General features: G+C 37.8%; 1 protein-coding gene and 1 non-coding gene across 2 annotated transcripts in view; one reads left to right on the top strand and one right to left on the bottom strand.

The window, feature by feature from the left end:
* Positions 1-24,489, bottom strand: part of CUNH10orf67 (chromosome unknown C10orf67 homolog) — a 121,414-nt gene that overhangs the window by 67,017 nt on the left and 29,908 nt on the right. The window contains exons 6-8 of the mRNA XM_054594705.1: positions 17,489-17,636; positions 16,282-16,340; positions 10,722-10,787 (exon numbers count right to left, since the gene is read on the bottom strand). Of these exons, the coding sequence (XP_054450680.1) occupies positions 10,722-10,787; positions 16,282-16,340; positions 17,489-17,636 (273 nt within the window). The remainder of the gene's footprint in view (positions 1-10,721; positions 10,788-16,281; positions 16,341-17,488; positions 17,637-24,489) is intronic.
* On the top strand, positions 1,129-1,235 carry LOC129087763 (U6 spliceosomal RNA). The gene has a single exon (XR_008530929.1). It is a non-coding gene; the product is annotated as a U6 spliceosomal RNA (small nuclear RNA).

The following is a 24,489-nucleotide window of genomic DNA, read 5'->3' as shown; positions in this document are numbered from 1 at the left end:
TGATATGACAACTCTAACTTGAAGAGTACAGAAATAAATAAATCTATATAAACAAACATATTTTCAAGATTTCACATGAAATATCCCAACATGAACTGTAAGTAGATTGTAAAAATTTAAGAGTGTAAATTATAATTGTTAGAGCAACCACTAAAAGATGAGCAATAAACCAAAATGATAATAAATTAAAATAGAATTCTAATATGGTAAAAGAAAGACAAAGAAGACACAGAGGAACAACAACAAACCCAGAGGGAACACATAGAAAACAAAGTAAATTGGTAGACTTGAATTCAACCCTATCAATAATAACATTAACTATTGATGGACTAACCAGGGGTGTTCAACCCGTGGCCTGCAGGCTACAAGTGGCCCACCCAAGGTAGCTACGGATGTGGCTCAACAGAAAAATCGTAAATTACTTAAAACCTTTTTTTTGCTCATCAGTTTTCGCAAGTGTTTGTGTATTTAACATGTGTCCCAAGACAACTTTTCGTCCGGTGTGGCCCAGAGACGCCAAAAAGTTGGACACCTCTGGCACTAAACATAGTATTTTAACTAGAAATAACCAGAATGTATGAAACAGCAAGATCTAACTACTTATTGTCTATAGCAGAAGCATTTAAATATAAATACACAGAGAGGATGAAAATCACTAATATTTATAAATTAACATAGTTTTAAATCATAAGAAAAATCAGAAATCAGAAAATATTCCACACTAAATGAAAACACAAAGTGTCAAAATTTGTGTGGTACAGGTAAGTTCTGAGAAGGAAATTAATAAAGTGCTCATATTAAAAATTAATAAAAAGTCTGAAATCAGTGACCAAATTAAGGTTCCATACTAAGGAGGTGGAAAAAGGGCAAGTAACAAAAATATATAGAAGGAAGAAAAAGGATAAAGGTCAGAACAAATATCAATGAAATAAAAAGCAATAGAGAAAATAGAGCCAAAATTTTAGATTATACAGATATTAGAAGGATGGATAATAAGGGAACATTATTGGAAAACCTCATAGCAACAAATTTATAATTAAATTAAATGGACAAATTGAAGAATACAACCTAACAAAACTGAAATAAAGTGAAATAGAAAACATGACTTGCTATTAAAAAATAAATCCAGTGCTGACTTCAGCAGCACATAGACTAAAATTGAAACAATACAGAGAAGATTAGCACCGCCCCTGCGCAAGGATGACATGCAAATTTGTGAAGCATTCCATATTTTTAAAAAACAAGCAAATAAATAAATAAATCTTTTATCAAAAAGCTTCACCTAAAGAAAACTCTATGCCCAGATAGTTTCACTGGTGAAATTTAGCAAACATTTACAAAAGAAATAACAACAATCTTTTTAATAACACCACTAATTTCCCCAAAGTTGTCAAAATCAGTTTTACTAACCTTTGCTCCTACCATCACCAGGTGAAAGTTTCCATTGCTTCACAACATTGCCAACACTTAATACTGTAAGACTTATAAATTTTTTAAACAATGAATCTGTTGTGGGTAATAATATTCCATCACGGTTTAAATTAGCTTCACTTATTATTAATGAGGTTAGAATATTTTTGTACATTCCTTATCTGAGCTACCATTTTTCAGCTCTGACTATTTTTCTATTGGATAATATGTCTTTTATTAAATTGATTTTTAGGAGACATTTATATTTTTTGGATACTCATACTTTGTCAACTTTGTTACTTGCGAAGTCATCACTGTAATCCAGATAATGAACAAATCTGCCATTTCTGAAAGTTTCCTTATGCCTCTTTGTAAGGCAAACCTCCACACTCTCCTGCCCCATCACCAGGCAACCACTGAGCTGCTTTTGGTCACTAACGATGAGTTTGCATTTTCAAGAATTTCAAATGAATTGGACCATACAAATGTATTTTTAATTTTGTGTTTTTTTACTGTGCATAATTTTGAGATTCATCACTGTTGCTGTTCACAGGAATAGTATATTCTTTTTATTGCTGAGCAGTATTCCCAGCTTATCTACAATGACTTATTTATCCATTCATTTGTTGATAAACACCAGGGCTATTTCCAGTTTTTGGCTTCTATAAATACAACTGCTATAAACATTTATGTACAAGTCTTTGTGTGACTATATGCATTTATTTATCTTGGATAAATACCTGTAAATAGAATTACCAGATCATGTGATAGGTATAGATTTAAAAATTTTTTAACTGTCAATATATTTTTCCAATTGGCTTTATGTTTTACATTCCCACCAACTGTGAATGAGAGTTCTAGTTAATTCTCATCCTTGGTAATACTTGATATTGTCAGACTTTTACACTGTAGTCATTTTAGTGCATATACAGTGAAATCTTGTTGAGATTTTAATTTGTATTTCCTTATAGACTGATATTGAGCCTTTGTTCATGTCTATTCCAATTGTTTGCCCATTTTTGAAAAGTGGATCAGTCACCATGTTATTGAATTGTAATAGTTCTTTGTATATTCTATATGCAAATCCCTCATTAGATATGTATTGCAAATATCTTCTCCAACTCTGTGGCTTGGCTTTTCAGTTTTCTTTTAACATTTTGAAGAGTAAAAAAAAAAAAAAATTTTGATGACGAGCAATTTACACTATTTAAAGACATCTCGGCCAAACCCAAGGCCATTAAGATCCTCTTTTGTACCTTATTCTGGAAATATTGTGGTTGTGGTTTTAGCTATTACATTTAGGTTTATGAGCCATTTCAAGTTAACTTTCACATGAAGTGTGAGGTAAGGGTTGAGATCCTTTTTTTTTCCTGTCCAATAGCTCCAGCACCATTTGTTGAAAAAATTATCCTTTTTTGGTTTGAATAGCCTTGGCGGCTTTGTCAGAAATTTATTTACCATATATGACTCACAGGGTCTATTTCTGGGTTTTCTGTTCTATTTGATCAATCTATATGCTTATCCTCATGCCAATATCACTTTACCGTGACTACTGTGCCTTTAGAGTAAGCATGGAAATCAAATTGTGTGAGTCCTCCAGCTTTGCTCTTTTTCAAAATTGTTTCAGCTATCCAAGGTCCATGAATGCCCGCACATTTTAGAGGTTCATGTTAATTTTCAAAAATTCCCTGCTGGGATTTTGATTGGGATTGTGCTGAATCTATAAATCAAGTTGGAGATAACTGACAGCTTATTAACATGCATCTTATGAATCATGAACACAGTTTGTCCATGAAGTCAAGTCTTTAATTACTCTCAGCAGTGTTTTCATAATCTGTACATATTTTGTCAAATTTGTCCATAAGAACTGCATATTTTTATGCCATTGCAACCGTTCTTTAAATTTTCAATCTTGATTTTTCACTGCGAGTATATAGAGGAAATACATTATTTTTGTATCTTGATTTTTGTAAACTTGCTAAATTCATTTATTATTTCTAACAGGTTTTTTTTGGTAGATTCCTTAGGATTTCCCATATAGATAATTAAGTCATCTGGAAATAGAAATAGTTCTTTTTTTCCAATCTGGATGCCATTTATTTCTTTTTCTTGCATTACTCTACTGGCTAGGACCTAATGCTGAACAGAAGTGATAAGAGCAGAATTTTTTGTCTCATTTCTAATCTTAGACTTAAAACATTCAGTCTTTAATTGTGAAACATGTTAGTTGTGTTTTTCAGGTACTTATCAGTTTTGGAAAGTTCCCTTTTATTCCCAGTTTGCTGAGGGTTTTTATCATAAATGTATATTGGGATATCCAGTCAAGTTGGTGGTATAGGTAAATACAGTACTCGATCTTCCCACAATCATATCAAAATTACAGCTAAACTACAGAACAACCATCATTCAGAATCTCCTCAAATCTAGATAAATGGAAGTCCTACACCTACGGCTTTAAAGAAGTCACACTGAGACTGGTAGGAGGGGCAGATAGGCAGAAAGGGCTGGTCCCACACCCAGGTGTTATGGATAAATATAGGAAAGGGTATTTTAGCTGCAGAGGTCCCCCATGAGGAGTGAGGGGTCCCAGCCCCACACCAGGCCTTGCAGCCCAAGGTTTCAGAGCCAGCAGGAGAAGTCCCCATAACTTCTGGTTGTAAAACCAGCAGGGATTGTGATTGAGTGAGATGGAGGGCTTCTGGAGTCCCACACAGCTCCTCTTAAAGGGCCCATGTACAAACTTACTTGAACTTACTCCCTCTGAGGTCCAGAGCTGGGTTAACAGCTTGAAAGGAACCAGGAACATATGGGGGGGAACTGAATTGTCTTGCATCAGGGCGGCAGTTGGCAGAGAGCAGCTTTCTGCCTGACAAAAGTGCTGGAACAGGCCGTTGTTCTTTTTCTGAGACCCCCTCCACAGAGCTGGCAGGAGGGCACATATCCGAGTCTCCATTAACCTGGTTCCCACTTTTTACCATGTCCTGGTGATTTCCTGAGACCTCGCCCACCCAATTTGCTAACACACCCAAGCTATTTCTAGTGGCTTTTCCATAAAAATGGCCTTTCTTGCCTCATGCTTTGGACTTTCCCTTATATATGCAGCATCTGGCTTCTATATACGCCATACCTCTTGCGAAGTGGCCCCAGGACCAACAGCAGCAACAGTTTACTTTGGTTTTCAGCTTGGCCTCTCCTGGGTACCTCCAATCAAGCACAAGTAAGAGCTATTTGCATATCACTCTGTAGCTCATGATGGGTGGCCCCAGGCAAGGCTCAAGTGGTAGCTGACCTTGCACCTCTTGGAAGGCCCCAGAGCCAGTGTACCCAGTGGACACTTCAGACCACAACACTACCACCAGATTACAACCCCACCGCACACAAAGGGGCAGACTTGGGAATTACCAAAGCCCCATTGAAGCAAGTCCTTTTCCATAGGGTTGACTTCTGCACAGCAGCTCTTCCACCATAGTCACAGCCAGTCCTTGCAGCCAATATGTATGGGGGTCAATCCTTGAATACCAATAGTAACTAAGGCTCAACTACAACAAGACAGTGCACACAGCCAACATAGGGACACACCTGGAGTGTCCAGCTCAGGTGACTGGGGAGGCTGCACCATGGGTCCTATAAGAAAAACAGTGAGAGGGAAAGAGAGAGAGAGAACGTTAAAAACAGAAAGAGAAAAACAGTTAGTTATCCTCAAGGGAGCTCCCATAAGATTGTCCACTGATTTCTCAACAGAAACTTTGCAGGCCATAAGGCAGTGGCAAGAAATATTCAAGGTGATGGAAAGCAAGGACTTACAACCAAGATTACTCTACCCAGAAAAGCTATTTAGAGTTGAAGAAAAAATAAAGAGCTTCTCAGACAAGAAAAAGCTAAAGGAGTTTATCACCACTAAACTGGTACTATATGAAATGTTAAAGGGTCCTTTTTAAGAAGGAAAAAAATATGAACAAAATGGTAACAATACATGTCTAACAACAACTGAATCTAAGAAACAAAAATAAGCAGAACAGAAACAGATTCATAGATACAGAGAGCATTTTGATGGTTGCCAGATGGAATGGGGTTTGGAAGAATGGGTGAAAAAAGTGGAGGGATTAAAAATTACAAATTGGTTGTTACAAAATAGATTACAAAATAGACATAGGGATGTAAAGAAGAGTATAAGGAATATAGTCAATAATATTCTAATAACTATGTATAGTGTCAGACGGGTTCAAGATCTATTGGGATGATCACTTAGTAAGTTATACAATGTCTAATCACTGGGGTGTACACCTGAAACTAATGTGATATTGTATGTCATCTGTAATTGAAAAAAATAAAAAAGATTAAAAATAAATAAATAAATAAATAAATATGTATTGGACTTTCTCAGATGTTTTTTCTACATGTATCTATCCCCTGGTTCCAACATTTTACATCTTTCCCATATGCAAAACATAACTACCCTCACCCTAGGCTTCCAAAAATCTCATCCTATTATAGCATTAGCTTGATTCTGGATCTCATTATCTTACTCAGGTCCAGATGCAAATGAGGTTCTTTGAGTACAGTCTACCTTGATCTGAAGACCAGTAATTACAGACACAAGTTATCTGAACCTCAAAGCTAACATACCATGGTGGTATGTAAGACACGACAGCTACTAGAGACCCTCCTCTTCAGTCTTGGATTTATCTGTCCCACTGAAAATACGTGATGGTTCTTAGGCACAGAAATATAGTTATATATATTTTTAAAGTAAATGTCTGGGTTACCAAAATGTCGGTTTTCATATTTAGTGACCATGTTACATGTAATAAGACTGGGAAGACTTGAAGGATGACTTAGGGGGCATTCAGGCAACAAGAAGCCCAGTTTTGGGACTCAAGGCCAATGGTAACGATCAGTGTTGTGCCCCTAGAATGAGGGTCTAGAACAATCTTTGTAACTCCTTTCTATCTCAAGTCTGGATTGTTCCTAGAAATAAGGTGCACAAGGATGACAGAGATGAAAAATCAGTTAAGGGTAAGAATTCAGTTATGGTATTTTCCTGATGAGGACTCTTTTCTTTTTTTTTTTTTAAATTAAGATTTCATTTATTTATTTTTAGAGAGGGGAAGGGAGGGAGAAAGAGAGGGAAATATTGATGTGTGGTTACCTCTTGAGTGCCCCCTACTGGGGACCTGGCCCGCAATCCAGGCATGTGCCCTGACTGGGAAATGAATCGGTGACCCTTTGATTCATAGGCTGGAGCTCAATCCACCGAGCCACACAAGCCAGGGCTGAGGGGGACTCTTTTTTGTTAGCTTCAAGATAAATCGAAGTACAGGATATAAAATTTACATATAAAACTAGTGGCATTTCTATACACTAACAATTATTTGAAAAAAAATAAAGAAAATGGCCCCATATACAATAGCATAAAAAACAATAACATATTTTGGAATAAATCTTACCAAGGAGATGAATAATCTCTACAATGAAACTACAGACATTGATGAAAGAAATTAAAGAAGATACAAATAAATGGAAAAATATCTCATGTTGATGGATTAGAAGAATTACTATTATTAAAATATCAATACTACTCAAAATCATCTATAGATTCAATGTAGTCTCTATTAAGATTCCAATGACACCTTTTAAAGTAGAAAAAAAAATCCTAAAATTTATGTAAAACCACAAAAGACCCCCCAAAACTAAAACAATCCTAAGGGAAAAAATACACAAAGCTGGCGGTATCACACTTTTTGATGACAAACCATATTATAAAGCATAGTAATCAAAAGAGTATGGTGCTAGCATAAAAACAGATATGAAACAGAATCAAGAACCCAGAAATAAACCCATACATCTGTGGTCAACTAATACCTGACAAGGCAGCCAAGAATACTCAATGGAGAAAACATGCTTCAATAAAACATGCTGGGAAAATTAGATATTCATGTGTAAAAGAATGAAACTAAGCCTATACCTTAAACAATTCACAAAATATATCTAAAAATTTAAAGGCTTAAACAGAAGACCAGAAACCATAAAACTCCTGGAAGAAAACATAGAGAAAAAGCTTATTTTTAAAAAAATTTATTTCTTTTTAAACAGAGGGGAAGGGTGTGAGAAAGAGGGAGAGAAACATCGATGTGTGGTTGCCTCTCGCATACGCCCCTACTGGGGACCGGGTCTGAAACCCAGGCATGTGCCCCAGCTGGGAATCAAACTGGCAACCCTTTGGTTTGCAGGCCAGTGCTCAATCCACTGAACCACAACAGTCCGGGTGAGAAAAAGCTTCTTGACGTGGATCTAGGCAATCATTTTTGGATATGGTGCTCAAAGCACAACAAAAGCAAAAATAAACAAGTGGGACTACATCAAACTAAAAAGCTTCTGCACAGCAAAAGAAACAATCAACAAAATGAAAAAGCACCTATAGAATAGAAGAAAATATTTGGAAATCATATATCTGATAAATGGTTAATATCCAAAATATACAACTCAGTAGCAAAAAACCCAAATAAGCCAATTATAAAATAGGTAGATGATTCAAGCAGACTTTTTTTTTCAAAGAAGATATTCCAATGGCTAACAGGTTCTTAATGTCACAAATCATCAGGGAAATGCAAATCAAAACCACAATGAGATATCACCTCACACTTGTTAGAATGGTTGTCACCAAGAAGACAAGCGATAAGTAATGTTGACAAGAATGTGAAGAAAAGGGAACTGCTGTGCACTGTTGGTGGAAGGTAAACTGGTGCAGTCCCTGTGGAAAACACTATGGAGATTCCTCAAAAAATTTTAAACTAGAACTACCATATATCCCAGCACTTCCATTTCTGGGCATTTATCCAAAGGAATCAAAAAACATTAACTCGAAAACATATATGCTCCTCATGCTCATTGCGACATTAGTTTCAATAGTCAAGACATGGAAACAACCTAAGTGCCCATCAGTAGATGAATGGATAAAGATGATGTGGTACATAAATACAATGGACTATTACTCAACCATAAAAAAGAATGAAATTTTGCCACTGTGACAACATGGATGAACCTTTAAAGCATTATGCTGAGAGAAATAAGTCAGATAGGTAAAGATGAATCCTTTGTCCTCTTACTTATAGTGGAATTAAAAAAAAAACCCTCATATACAAGGGGCAGATTGGTGGTTGCCAGAGGCAAGGGATGGACAGGGAAAAGGGGGCAAAGATAGTCAATAGGTACAAATTTCCAGTTATAAAGCAAGTAAATCCGAGGGATGGAATGTACAGCATGGTAACTATAGTTAATATTATGTATTGTATATTTGAAAGTGGTTAAGAAAATAAATCTTAATAGCTATCACAAAAAAACCTTTGTTAACTATGTGTGGCAATTGATGTTAACTAAACTTATCATGGTAACATTTTGCAATTTATCCATATATTAAATCATTTTGTTGTACACCTAAAACTAATACAAGGTCATATGTCACTAAGTATAGGAATCACAGGAAAATAAGAAATTATTTCACATGCTTCCCTTAAAGCCTATCTGAGGATATTTTATTGCTTACTTATTCTTATTGATCATGCCTTTTTACTACCAGTTCCATGACTTTTAAACTAGGCTTTTAATAGGTCAGAAAATAAAATATATAGGCAAGCACAGAACAAAAACCCTTCAGTGAGAAAGTTTTTAAATTTTTACAAAATGACTTTGGTTACTCCACCTTCTCCCACTCCTCCATCTAGGCATAATCGCAAATCTTCATTTCTGGAATAAAGCACTCTGGCAAGAAACAAAGGAAGTCCAAGTAGCTACAAAGCCAGCCTCCCTCCCAGTGAATAACAAAATGTCTTGGTGGAGGGGGATGGGTAAAGAGCACCAAAAAGTGACCTTGCTGGGCCCAAAGATATGCCATGGAAACCTTGCTCATAAGCTCACTCCCTTCACTGACAACATGGACCCCCAAACCAGTTCTGAGGTACTAAAGCTCTTGTGCTGTTGTGGGTTTTGTGATGAAAGATCTTGCTGCTTGGCAACAAGCAGGTTCAACAACTTCTAAATAACAAAATAAAAGATGGTTGGTTCCCCTGTGGGCAATAGAATAGCACCAGTTAACTGCTTACAGTTCAAATAAAGAGGAAAAGTGATTAAAAAACTATGGGGTCTGTTCCTAGTATAGGCACAAACTTTCATATTAAGTAGTTTAATTTCTTGTCTAACACTGCTAACAAACTGACAACCTAACATTTGCTTCCCACTCTGTAACTGCACTTTCTAGTTTAATGACAACATGCACATTTAGTTGTTTTCAGAAGCAACTCCTGGACTTCGGAAAGAAGAGGGCAGGATGGGACAGAAGAGATCCACCAAGTATACGCAAATAATGGTGCTGGTTTTTATATGCCAGGTATTGAAAACTAAAGGGCTCAAAATAACATATTTGTTAACACATGGTTTCTGTGACTAGCTACCCATCATTTTTTTCTTGCCTGCATTCACAAGTTGGTTTCATAGAAGGCTTTGTTGTAGTCCAGGAGCATTGTTTTGCATTAATTTCTATGACAAGGAACCCAAAACACATGGTGCCGAGAGTAACAAAACAGAGTTAGAAAAACAGTCATGACTTGGCACAAAGTGTGACAAGCTGTAAAAAGGGGAATGTTTCAATATCTGAAGTGGTGTTGATTTCCTATGAACAACCTTTTCTCTCCTAAACAGTATCATATTCTTTTCAAGCACATTTAGAACGCAAGTCAAGCTGTGTTTTATTTTTGATTATAATAAACACAGTCAGTTTACTGTAACAAAGACATACTAGCCCTAATCAGTTGAAAGCCAAAGTACAACCCCATAAACTGGGCGGGGGGTGGGGTGGGGGTCCTGGGGGCGGGTAGTCAACTGATAAAATAAAAGACCAGCCGTCTGGAAAGTTCTCTTAAAAGAACATAAAAAGGCAGTGTTTTCTTATGAGACTAACACAGAATGCCAAAATATCTAACTGGGCTCTTTTTTTGCTGTCACGGCAACTTGTAACTAAAAATAGCAAATCTTTCAAAATATTGGACTCTCATGTTTGTTTTATTCTTCTCTATAATAAAGTCCAAAGATTTTGTACACGGCTTAAATTATAATACTATTTACATAAGACTCTTATACACAGCAGGTATATTTTAGTGATCATTTTTAAACATTTATGATTATGTATGCACTTAGATTATTAATTAAGGGAAAATGAATACATCACAGAATAGTTACAAATACAGTTTATAAAACTTTCATGATTAAATTAAGTTTCTGAATTCAAGTTTATTAGGATATAATGAAAATCACCTTACCATTTCTTGAACTAATGACTTTTCAGCATCAAGCTCAAGCCTTAATTTGTCTCTACCATCCTTTAACTGAAAGAGAATATTATATTTTCATTAAAAATTAGAACAGCTGAATTTACCCTTCAAAAAATTTAGTGAAATATATTTTGATCCTGAATACCAGAAAAATGGATCCCAATATGATTAAAGAAAAAATTAAATGTATACAGACTGCCATGTAATAACAATGTATTACCTATAATTATTATATTTTTGTCATATAAGCAACCAAAATATACATAGGAAATGCCAATTTATTTATAACCTTTCTCACCTCACCCCCAAAATGTGCTATCAATACATAGTAAAGCAAGTCCTAGTTTGTAAAAAAGAGCAATTTACTCTTTATAGAACCCACCTCTTATTTTGGGTTTTTGTGCTATATTCCTATGCAGATCAAGCCATATTTCATGCAATCAAAAACAGCCATGAGTCATCTACCGCAGGGGGCCACTTGCCTCAGTATTTTAAATTTGCGTGTGGTATATACACTGATAAAATTCAACCCTGGGTGTTGACATCCATTCAATTCAATTAATTCATATATTCATTCATTGAATGAACATGTAGGAAACACCTTTAGATGCCAGGCATTTTGTTTGGCTATGGAAGCATGAAAACGAACGAGAGCAGATCCCTTCCCTGGCAGCGTCGGCAGTACGGAGGGAGAGCAATGCAAAACAGAAGAACAAATATGAAATCAAATCTTCGGGTAGCGAAAAAGCATGAAAGTATAAATCCATGTAACATAGCAACCACAATTATAATAAGACCCTGACTATGAGAAAAACGGAATATGGTATTCCTGGTGTCAACTTAACATAAGTAGTCATTGACAAGGGTCTTGAAAAATAAATAGAAATTCAACAAGTTGGAGAAGGAGGAAGGTGGAGAAAACAGCTAACAAAACAGCAGCGCAAACACAGACAAGCATGGCGTAGGGGAGGAACTGGGAACCCTTTGGTGTTGTGAGACCCACGGCGCTTACACACTCAAATGGCAAGAAACGAAGGGAGAAGGAGGTTCAGGGTAATATTATAAGGGGCTGTGCTCACGACAGTTAGGAGAGAAAGGCAGAATGATGCAATGATTCTGGGTTAAATCAAAGTCCTGCTCCTTACTAGCTGTGTGGGCGAGTTAATTCTATGCTTCAAGCTTTAGTTTTCTCATTTGTAAAATTAGGATAATACAGTGTTATTGTGGAAAGAATTTGAGATAGCAAATATAAAAGTGTTTAGTTGTTCCTGACATTTTTAAATTGCTCAGTACATTTTGGGGTAACCCGATTTTATACTGAAGGCAATGGGAAACTGTTGAAGGTCTCATCACGTTAGACTAGGGTATTAGATAACCATGGAGGCCGTGTGGAAGCTAGATCTGAAGAAGAAGGTGAATGGAGACAAGAAAATGAAGACCCTGTGGAAATGATGAGGGTTTCAACCAAATCTGTGCAATGCTGTTGCAGAGGAAGGGGATTTGAGGTAAACGTCAGAAGAAAAGTCTATACACTTAGTTACCAATTAGATACGAGATATGAAGGAGAGAGTAGGGAAGGACTCTAGATTTGTCATCTGGCCCTCTGGATAGATGGTAATGTCATTAATTTAAATGAGAGGTACAGCAGAGTCCAGATTTGAGGGGTGATGAGTTCGAGTCTTGATATTTTTCAGCAAATACTTTTGAAGGCTGATTAGAATATAAACAAACAAGACACAGTTCCTGACCTGAAGGGAGCAAATAGTCCCAAGAATATGGGAGAACAGAGGGGTCCCTAATTGCCATAGGAGATGGATTACTGTTAAGGAAGTCTTTCCAGTGCAAGTACATCCAAATTGAGGATGAGGACAGAGTTGAAATTAAGGAGGTGGTGTTTAGGGAAAACCTGAAGCAGGAGACAAAGGTTTAGAAGTCACTGGTAAACAGATGTGCCAGTTATGGAAGAGTCTACGTCAGCCAGAATAAAAGAGTAAGACCAGAGGTAAACAGTATCTCCAAGAACAGTATTTCAGTGGAAATGGAGGAGAGGAAACCACTGACAGACATTGCTTAGGAAGGGATGAAGAATTATGTGAAGGTCAGATGTAAGCACGGTTTCAGAAGACACCTGTGATGTAGGGCATAGTTCTGTCATGTACACCAGAACATTCCAGAAGGAAAAAGATTGGAAATGATTAAGGACAATCCGAATCTCACTGTGGCCTGATCAACAGGAAAAACTAGGGGTGGGGGAGTAAGAAAGGCGCTGCTTTTCTTTTAAATGATATTTGAAGGACAGTGAAGGGCAACGTCTTTGAAAGGCACAAGAGAGAAAAAGGCTGATGTAGAAAGGTCCCAGAAGAGAATAAGGAAGAGGAGGAGTCAGAGCAAAGAAGAATGTCCCCTCTTCTGATGACAAGGAGTAAAGGTAAGCTCAGTGACATCTCTCAGGCCTCCAACCTTATCAATGACCACAGCCACTGCTGCCTAATCGCCTGTTGAGCACATCCCTCCCTGTTATCCCCAACATCACTGGCCTTATGCTGTTTTAGGACTTTCTAGTTTCCATGGTTTATCCAAGTAACCTCTTAACTGGTCACTCTGGCTCCAGATTTCCCTCCCTCCCATTTGTTTTCTTTAGGAAATACAAATCGAACCCTGCTCAACGTTCAGGGCTCCCCAGTGCACTCAGACGGTCATCCAAAGCCTCTTGGAATGAATATAACTCTCTGACATGTGTCCTGCTTCTCAGCACTGCTTATGCTCACATACCATTTTGCTGTTGCAAATCACATGCACTTACTTCCCTTTCGCATGTTCCTCACCCTGCGCACCTCCCTCTCATCCTTTCCTGGAACTCTAACCTCTCTTCCAGGATTAACTCAGTGTCCTTCCTCCAGCTTTCCCCGGTCCCTCACCCCGCAGGCTGGGGCTTGTCCCACTGCTGCCTGCGTCCTGAAGCCGATCACACCTTGGGGTGTGACCTCTGACTGCTGATCTGTCTCCCTCCCAGAAGGAAATTCTTATTGTGACGCGGCTGGAATACAGAGTCAGCTGTTATTAGCTTATTGGAACTAAAACAAAAAAGCTACTGAAGCCCATAATTGATCATTCTTAGCCCAGATGGCAAGAGGTCAGCCTTCCTAAATTCAGTCCCATTTTCAACTTGCTTTTAATTGCATCTATGACTAAAAAAATGGAACATGTGACTTATCCAGAGGCTTCAGAGTTGCCCTTCCCATTCTTCCATTACTTGCTTACCACTTCCCTATTCCCTGGATTTCCCCTCTTTCCAACACAAATACTCAGCACATGGCCCCACCAGATGTCTTCCTCAAACTCTAGCCATAGCAAATCACAAACAGGTCCACAGTCATACCTCATGCATTATGTATTCGACTCGTACGCAGCTCTTACCTACCTAGAAAAATCAGCTCAAGTAAGAGTGTGAGGTAAGTATGGAACTGTTTGTGAGCCCTTCATAGAACCTTCCAGGTAAAGCCAAGCATCTCTTCTCTATGTACATACTTTCATAGTCCTTATCACATTGCCCTATAGTTTAATATCTCCCCCTAGACTTGATTTCCTCCACAGCAGGGCCACCTGTGTGTGTGTGTGTGTGTGTGTGTGTGTGTGTGTGTGTGTAAAATATACAATACATATTGTATTTATATTATCTTGGCAATAATGCATGGCACCAAAAGGCACTTGATAAACACTGATAAATGATTTGATCTAGTGAAGGATATTGGAAATAAACCAGTAAATATCAGCTCTCATTTGCTCAACAGCTCTTGGTGTGCTTTCCAGTTGACAAAGCACTTTCACATACATTTCTTATTCTATCCACAGGGTAAGTTCATAAAAATCATAACATGTACAGATGAAAAAGTAAATTCACATGCCCAAGTTGTTCAAAATAGACAAAGACTTTCCAATAACTGAAACAAGTATCAGTTTTTAAATTTCAATTTCAAAAAATTAAAATTAAATAGAATTAAAAAGTCAGTGTCTCAGTTACATTAGACACAATTCAAGTGCGCAGTAGCCACACGTGGCTAGTGGCTACCACTGGGCAGTGCTGACCTGGAAAGCAGAGACAGTAATTAACTGACATATTTAAGCTCGCATGGGGATAACTGGCCACTCCCAGGGTATGTTTCTTTCTAATGGGTGGCTAAACGGTGAGACTTTTTTTACTTTAATTTCTTGTACTCCTCACAGAGAAGAGAAAGCTTAAACAAGCCACCTCTCCCAGTGACAGAGAGACTGAATAGCTTTAGAAACATTTAAATAAAAGGAGACGGTTCTCTTGTAGGTTCTTAAGTGAAATTTGAAAGCTGAGATTTTATTTTAACCTTAGAGTTTGATGGCAAAAAAGGCAAGTGTGACCGTTTACAGACTCTGTAATTTCTGTAAGAAAGGGGTTTGCATGGTCACCGCTGCAAACGGGGAAGCACAAGAAAGGAAGGTCACTTTGTGAAACTCTATGACAGATTCATTTACCAGAGAAAACATCCCCAAAATCTGACCCATCAGGGCAACCATGTCTCTAAAATATAGTTCTTGACAGTAATTTCACCTAAAACATAAGAGTACCCTAAATTGCAAAATCGGGTTGAAATCTGAACCTAAACTTAGGCCCATGTGGCAACTGAGCTCTGGAAATGTAGCTAGTGTGGCTGAAGAACTGAATTTTTAATTTTATCTAATTTTAATTAATTTTTATTCAAAAACTAAAACTTGATTCAGTTTGCAGCAAGAATTTATGTTTATTTGGAATAATTCAGGGAAGTAAATCCACTTTTCCATCTGTAAATTCTGCAAATCTTATGGATTCTAAATACATTTTCATTCCATGAACATCTCCAGGAGTATTTTGAAGTGTGCCATGCACTGTGCTCGGCACTGGGGCCCCACCAGAGACTGAGACAATGCAGCCTCTGCACTCGCGGGGCTTACAGTACAGCAGGGAAGACCAACTCCCACAGAAAAGTGTTTTGAAAGCTGCAGTAGGGGTGGCTCATTGAGTTAAGAAAGCACAAAGCAGGAGCGCCTGACCTGTGCACGCAGGGCGGGAACCGCGGGTCCTGCTGCCCTGAATGCACTAGGAAGTCTGGATCTGCACAGCAAAAGAGCTCCCTGTTCTAAAAGCCAGTTTCCTGGATAACAAAAGCCCAGTTCATTTATATACAGAAAAAATGAACATAAACCAACAGCTGCCCTGAGAATATGACAGCTCACTCTTAACAATATAATGTTTCCACAAACTCATCTTTGTCCTCCCTGTGTTATGTAACTTTTTGATTCCTCACACTCATCAAGGTAGACACACAGTTATCTCAAATAAAAAAAGTATCTATACATTAAGTCAATAGCAGGATGGAATCCTTATTTGTAACTAGAGACCCTACCCAAATAACGAGAGACATTAAATATAGATATTGACTTTACATCACAGGACAAGCGGGGCACAATGTTATTTCACCAACTGGGCTGATATTTCAATTTAAAAGGGTCATTCATCAATGTAAAAAAGTTACAGTACCTTTTGAATGGTTCTATGATCCTTTTCTGCCTTCTCTTTCAGACTTATAATTTCATCTTCTGTAAACAAAAGGAGAGAGAGACCAACCATGAAATTACAAGCTTATGCCCTGTATTCAAACTGCCTGCTTCCGGGCAGGCTGTACACCACTGGCAGGCATGGTGGACGCAAGTCCTAGCAGGACTGTGACCTTCACAACTGCCCTTGACATTCACAGCCTTCTTCCTGCTGTTTAGACGGCTGGTCAGATAGAGATTAAGAACTAAGTTCAAGATCCAAGTGTGGCCGAGGGCTGAAAGCTTTTCATCAATACTTGCAAGGGACACTTTTGCTGTTAGTCACAGCCTATACAAAGTGTTTCAGCAGGTGGCACTTTCTGACTCAGTCAGAACTACCAAAACCTAAAAAAACACTATTACACCACATCAGAAGAAAAGCAAAACTACACTGGCACAGTATAACTGTATATTCAAGGGACATTGTAATATAAATGATTTTATCAATATTTTGTGAATTTCTTGTTGTTTAGTCATTGTTTTTCATACTGCAAGATTAAGGGCAACATTATATAATTAGCATAAAATCAAAGACAACAGTAAGTGAAAAATACTTAAAACAATCTAACTCTGGTGATTGAAATGCAACTTTTACCAATGTTTATGGCATGTAGAAAAAGGGGGGCACAAGTATACAAATGAAAATTTGTACTTAAAATCTATCAAAAATTAAAGATAATTAAGTAGTAAGTCAAAGCATGTTTTCCTGAAGGGCTAACTGTTTCTCCACAAAGCATATCCCAATACGTGTTTATAGGCATTTAAATGTTACACATTTTACATAATTAAGCATATAAAACAGAAATTGTCAAAAGTTTTTATCTGCGTATAATATGTCTACGTGAAATAGAGCATTGATTAGCACATTTTTTTTTCAAACATCAATGCTTGGCTTGAAAATAAAATTTTAAAAAATGCTCTAAAATAAAATGACATGGCTGAAGAGTATAATTATAATATTTATATATAAAATATATTCTCTGTTCCAAGCAAGAGATGCCACTTTAAATAAAAGCAAAGATGGCTATCAAACTGATCTTTTAAATGCAAATAACCAGACAAATGTATGTTTGGAGAAGATGAACATAGCTATGAATTTTATGAAGTGCCCAACATATACGTTATCTTTAAAAGTGATTTCAAAATGTCACCTAATACTGAATTTTCTTTTAGATTGAGTTGGATTTCATCTTCAAGTTCCAAAATGACTTGAAGCAGTCTCTCATTTTCCACTCTGTAGTCTAAAGTTTCCTTTTCTGGAGTTGATTTTGCAGAGCTGGTCTCTATGGCCAAAGAGTCCTGAAAGATGGGGAATTCCATATTTCTAAGCAGGGAGCCAAGAATTTAAATATGCAACACAAGACAATACAGATACAGAAGAGCTATCATATAATTTTCTGAATTCTATTACACACTTATAATATGAATAGTAAAAAGAGGGGATTAAATAGAGCTTGCTGGAAGAAAGGCTGCAGTACATTCTGTACAAAGACCACAGCACATGGGGACATTTTATTGACAGGAATAATGCATATCATACTGTTTGTGTGCCCTCATCATTCAGGTCAATTCATTATGGAAGCTGTGTCCGGGGAGGCAGCTGGGCCACTCCACCCACACTTCCTCCTGTGTGTGTCTGAAGTGCTGTCCGCCGGTAACTAGGCAGACTGGGGAGACCATGGACGGGCAGCGCCAGGGGGTAGCAAAGTGCATGGTTAAGGAGGGGGGCTTGTTGCCTTTGTGGCATTTTCCAGTGTCAGCGCTGCCAGTGTCATGAGGAGCACATCACATGTCAAAGTGGTGACGTTTTCAGGCTGGGAGCCGCATGGAGTCCATCAGGCACACGGATATCCACACAGTTGGTTTTCTGCTTGGTGGAGGAGCCACCCAGAGGCAATTCATATTCTGAACATTAACATGGCTTTGCATGCCTGTCACACTGGGGCTGTGCAGGCGTTTAATGCTATTGAAGACTTCGGTTTAAATCTCTATGCAAACAGCGATTACCTTGTAAGAAGGTTTCAGGATAACTCACAACAAAAGACTTTAAAGTTATAGTTTTAGTAAAGCAAACTCATTTACATTTTTATTATGTGAGTCTTTTGTTTAAATCTTGCCATGTCCATTATGGGAGAGGTTTTTTCTTACGCAATAGAAGCTTATTGGGACAGCTACTCTTCTTTTCTTCTTCTTCTTGTCTGTTTCAAAGCTAACGAAAACATCTGAATATACTCGCTACGACTGTCTACATTTTACTGCCACACATTTTTAAAATTAAGATGTAATGGATTGGGGAAACTGTGACATGTTGCAGAACTTTATGCTTAATTATGGTAAAATATTAGGCTGATTATACCATCTCAAAATATTAAAGAGTATGCTTAAAAGTCATCGTATTAGACTAAAAGAGATAGAATGCCTTGCTTCAAAATTGATAGAAACTGGAAATACTTTTGAACTTTAAAGTAATCTTTAGATGAATTATAACCTGAATAGCAATGCCACAGTTACAAATACACAAGAATAAAGCCTCCCCTCAAAAACGATATCATTCCTCTCAGTATGCTGCTTTCCTTTTGGCATTGTACATTTATTTAACTTTAGAGATACTTGAAAGTAAGTTATTAAAATATTTTCCTCTGTGATCATAATGTTTTTAAAAGAAAAATAAATGGCTACATGTTTTGTATTACATTAATAATTCCTTTAAAAACAAACAACTTAGTAATGTAGTTATTTTGGAGTTAATATTTAAAATAATGTTGTGAAATTTTGTACTAAGCCCAATTACAAATTTTCACTAGTTTGATTTACCATTTCATTTAAATTACTTGAGCTCAATTCATTCTTAATTAAAATATCTAATAATAAGCAACACCGTTTTCTTACTAAGGGGGAATCCAGTTATTAATTTCTTGTCCCATATGGTTAATTTGCGATTACCACAGAGTGTATTTATGAACTAAGAAGGCTGTTAAATAACAAACAATATTTGACTTAATAGGCGTACGCATACATTTCCTAACAGTGGCACAATTTGAACATCCACAGTGGATTACATGAGTGCGCATTACCATAAACTAAACAAGAACTATTTGAATTACTCAGGTGAAGCGTAAATTTTTAACTGGTAGCAGCTAACACCTAAATTGATTTTTTTCTAAAAATCTCGCGTAAGGAAAACACTTAACACACAGACGTTTCTCCACGTAGCCATCCACGGCTCCTGTTCTTGCCAGGTTAACCTTTAGCTCTGTCTCCACCATCCGTCGGGAGTAGGGACTGCAAGTAATTAACTATGCAGACTCCCACAGCAATGAGGACACTCATTAGCAAAATGAACAAAGGGATAGTTCTGGGCTGCTACGGTCATCTGTTACACTGAGTGGCAGGTTTTGTGATGCTGTTCCTTCTACCATCTGCCCACACCACTAGTTTTGGCTTACTTAAATCATGAGACTTCTTTAAAATACACAACATTAATAAACTAAGATTAGGAAGATCATTAAAAGGTTAATTAGATGTAGCTCATTTAAAGCCACATTACAGTGGATTAGAAATTGTGTGTGATTCATGACCATCTTGTAATTTTAAGTTTATAAAGGAACTTGCCAATATAAAGTTTTTTTATCACATGAAAAGTAGGACTTCAGGTGGTGGCTTATGCACTATTTCTCTTGTGAACAGCCACAAGATGTGCAGATTCACTGTTGCCAGGTGTTTAAATTCCAAAACTGTTCTTGAAAGAGTTGTTTCTGAAAAATAGTATCCTAGAGCCTTGCCACTCAAAATCTGGTCCTCAGACTAGAAGCCAAAGAATCACCTGGGAGCTTATTGGAAATGCAGAATCTCAGCCCCTGCCCAGCCCTACTATCAGAAGCTGTATCTTAACAATTGCTGTAGACAATCCATACGCACAACCAAGTCTGAGAAGTACTGTTGAGAGCACCGCATGCGCCTTCTCAGCAGTCTCCCTTCTGCCACACTGGTGTCTCAATTCTGCAGGCTCCACGCACACTACTTGGACATCTCAATTTGATGCTGGGGATGGAGTAGGGTTCAGATGCATGCCCAGGCCGCATGACAGTCACAGAGCAGAGCAGGTGCTTTCCCAGTGAGTGACAACCAGGAAAATGTCATGCTGGGACAGTGAAGCCCTGCGGAGCTGCCAATCTTGAATGACAGCTCTTTTTCAAAACTGTCAGCAGCAACGAGCAGTTATATTCACCTATGGAGGGGGTGCATGAGTGATGGTTGCACAGCTCATACATGTTGGGGTAAGAAAGAAAAGAAAGGTCTTTTCAAAAGAACAACTCCAACCGCAGTTAAAACACATATGCCCATGAACACACACTCTGACATGCCGTCTGTTTCAGCAGTTCTCAGGGGCATTTATTAACAAACAACACGACAACCTGATGACGACAGTGGCATGCAGTTAAGTCACAATGGTTTCCTATGGAATTGAACCTGAAAAGCTCAGACCTTGAATGAAGTTCCTTTCAGGAAAACTCAACATTAAGGATGGTTGACCTGGAGAGATGAGGCTTCTGTAACTTGAAGAGCTTCCTTTTCTAATTCCCATCTTGTTATAAATATAACTTAAACTAGCTCTTTATTAAACTTCCACATTTCTTTCACATTCTTATCAAATTTCTCCCAAAAACAGCCCTGGAGAGACTCTAGGACTACTTATTAACTGTAAAGCTACTTAGGTGATTTGACTATCACTAAGAATACACTATAGTGTTTCACTATTGTTTATTCAATTTGTTTGATTCAAGTTTTTTTCCAAGCTATTTCCATTGCTACTTTGGCACTTTTCTAATTGTCTCTCTATATTCTGTTTTTCCAAGTCTAATTTCAGATATTTGGCGACTTACACTTTTTTTATGCCACTAGAGGGAGCAGGTGTATAAAATGAAATTTTAAATAAAAAGCCAATATGTCATCTAGAACTTAAGTGGCAGGGAGTTTTAGGAGGCTTGTTTTTAGAGGACTTAAAAAAAGGGTGTTTTCCTAGAGATTTATTTTCTATAATACATGATCTGTTTTTGTGACATATAGTCTGTGTTCCTGAAACAAACATACGCTGGTGCTGTGTGGTGTCCTCGATCAAGGTGGGAGACTAGGGCCATATGTTTAGCCGGGGTCCTAAGAAGCTGGGAGAAACATATAGACCAGTTAATCAGATGCATCTCACCTTCCTCAAATCTTAAAAGATTGACAGAAAAACTGATGTGGTCTCCTTGGGGACAAATTACAGTAGAACAACCAGGGTCTCTGGGATGCCGTCCTGTCTTCCTCACAAAGCCACCACCCATCCTTATCCAGGACATCCAGACAGACCAGTTAACTGGATGAGACACTTAGGTAAATATTCCACGTAAGACCTCATGTTTTAGTGTAATGAGCTCCATTACTGAATTGGGATGTTATCAACAGTCCAGAGGCCTGTTCAGTGCATTTCATGGAATGTAAACCAGATGGTCATAAAAACTTATGTAGCTCCTCATAATGATAACTAGAATTTACATGCTTATCTTTCTTCAAGGATCTCAAAGCAATTCACATCCGGTACAACAGGCATCTCTTTTCATAACTCTCGCTTTCCGGTTCACAAATGGAAAATAAATGGATCAAAATGGCCTTCCCAATTCATGCTGCATTTCTTTGGCCAAGGCATAATTAACAGCCTGGCCAGTTTTTTAGTCTTTTACATTAAATTATTTTTCCCCCAAATTAAGAATAAACATGGACACAATAAAAGGTTAAAAATAAAAAAAGTGAAAAAACTGGATGTGTCTTCCCCTCCAAGACAATCAGAACATGAAAAACACTCAATATTCAATTTTATTAGACCTATGTTAATAATATTTAATACTACATTGCTTAGAAGATGCTCAACTTTTTGTTTTTAGAACACGAATAACTCAAATAGATTAAACAAAGCAAACACTTCTTCAGCAGTTAGTAAACTAAGTCCTTTAGAATGGTGCATATTCACTTCTTTGTCTCTTCTAACTTCAAAGTTTGAAGGGTGGAATTTAGATAAACCATAGATGGCACTTAAAAGGACCAGCAACCAAAAAGTATTTCTTCCTAGTGTTAGCAGTTTGATTGTTAACATCTCAGATTTTTATGTGTGCGTCAATATTTACATGTATATACGAGGTCTGTACGTAAAAAGTCCAGTCATTGTTAATATAATGAGAATGGTTTACATGACATCAGTGTAACCTGGCAGCCAAAGAGAGTGGACTGGAATGTCCGTGTGTGAACAATGATGACTTTACTGTACTAGTCAGTGGGCAGTAAATGCCGTTAAGCGAGTGCCGTTGAGTGAGCAAGTGTACTGTGTTGACCGTCACATTCAAAATGACTGAGCAAATAGAACAATGAATCTGCATCAAATTTTGCGTTAAGCTTGAACATTCCCCTGTGGAAACTATTTGGGTGATTCAGAAGGCCAAACCTATGGGCAACTGATGATTGGCAGCTTCATCATGCAACACACGTGTTCATGCATCAGATGTTGTGCAGAGTTTTTTGGTGAAATGTCAAATCACTCAGGTGACTCAGCGCTCCCATAGCCCAGATTTGGTGGCCTGGGACTTCTGGCTTTTCCCAAAACTAAAATTGCCTTGAAAGGGAAGAGATTTCAGACCGTCAATGAGATTCAGGAAAATACGATCAGATAGCTAATGGCAATTCCAGCAAAGGATTTTGCAGAGTGTTCTGTAAAGTGGAAGAGATGCTGGGAGAATTGTGTGAGGTTCCAAGGTGCATATACTTGGAAGGGGACTGAGGCGTCATTGTCCTATGTACAATGTTCAATGTTTCTTCTTCAATAAATGTCTCTATTTGTTATAGTACATGGCTGAATACTTTATGGACAGACCTTATATACATATGTAATATATATTAATTATGATATTAGACATTATAATATAAATAGACACTGTAATAATATAATCACATGTATGTATCTATAGAACAACCTTTAATTCTTATTGTGGAGCACAGAGCTCCACTTCTTTCTGTGGGATGTGGATTGAACTGGACCTCAGGTTCACGTGCCATCTTTACCACTTAATAGCTGTGTGTCTAGAGGGAAGTTACTTAGCCACCCTGTCTCTGCTTCCTCAACTGTAAACTGAGCTGTGAGATAAGAAGAGGTACCACTGAGGAGGCACCTGGCACCTGCTAGCTGATATTCAACAGACTGTTATTCCTCTAGCCTCTCTGCAGGCCTCTCCTACTCACCTGATCAGCTTCTCACTCTCAGAACCTAAGAATAAAACCCCTCCATGGCTGTGGACTGTGTTGGGCCAGGAGATCCTGGTGGCTCAGAGCTGACTTGAAATGAAAATGAATACACCCTCAGGGTCCACACTTTCCACAGCCCTTAAAATTCTTCTCCCTGACAGGAATGTAGGCTGTCCTTTCTGCTCTTTCTCCCTTTCCATTTTAGCTCCCATTTCAAAAGAAAGAACTAGCGAAAACCCTCTGAGAATTTTCCTTCTTGACATTTCTCCTTAAGGTTATCTTATTCCAAGCTGGCTTCATGGAAGCCTCTGACTTCCCTGGGGAGATAGTTTGGTATCTTTCAAACTATCTTGACTGCAAAAAAGGGCGGGAATCTCAGAAAGAGCAAGAAAATGAAAAAAGACTCAAAAAGAATGAAGAGGCATTGAGGGAAATGCAGGACAACCTGAAACATAATCATATCCATATAATAGGGATACCGAAGGAGAAGAAGAGGAACAAGAGATTGAGAACCTGTTTGAAAAAGTAATGAAGGAAAATGTCCCTAATTTGAAGACAGAAAAAGTCACACAAGTCCAGGAAGCACAGAGGGTCCCATTCAAGAGGAACCCAATGAGGCCCACTCCAAGGCACATCATCATTAAAATGGCAAATATCAAAGACAAACAGAATCTTAGAGGGAGCAAGGGAGAAAGAGGTAGTATCATAGAAGGGAGCCCCGATACGGCTGGCAGCTGACTTCTCAACAGAAACACTGCAAGCCAGAAGGGAATGGCAAAAAATATTCCAAGTAATGAAAAGGCCTGCAACCAAGACTGCTCTACCCAGCAAGGCTCTTAATTAAAATGGAAGGCAAAATAAGGAATTTCCCAGACAAAAGAAG

Source organism: Pteronotus mesoamericanus, unplaced genomic scaffold (assembly GCF_021234165.1).
Source record: "Pteronotus mesoamericanus isolate MK-2021 breed Mesoamerican mustached bat unplaced genomic scaffold, CSHL_Meso_final contig_130, whole genome shotgun sequence".
Classification (NCBI taxonomy): domain Eukaryota; kingdom Metazoa; phylum Chordata; class Mammalia; order Chiroptera; family Mormoopidae; genus Pteronotus; species Pteronotus mesoamericanus.
Note: the sequence above shows the minus strand (reverse complement) of the source record. Positions and strands in the feature narration are given on the sequence as shown.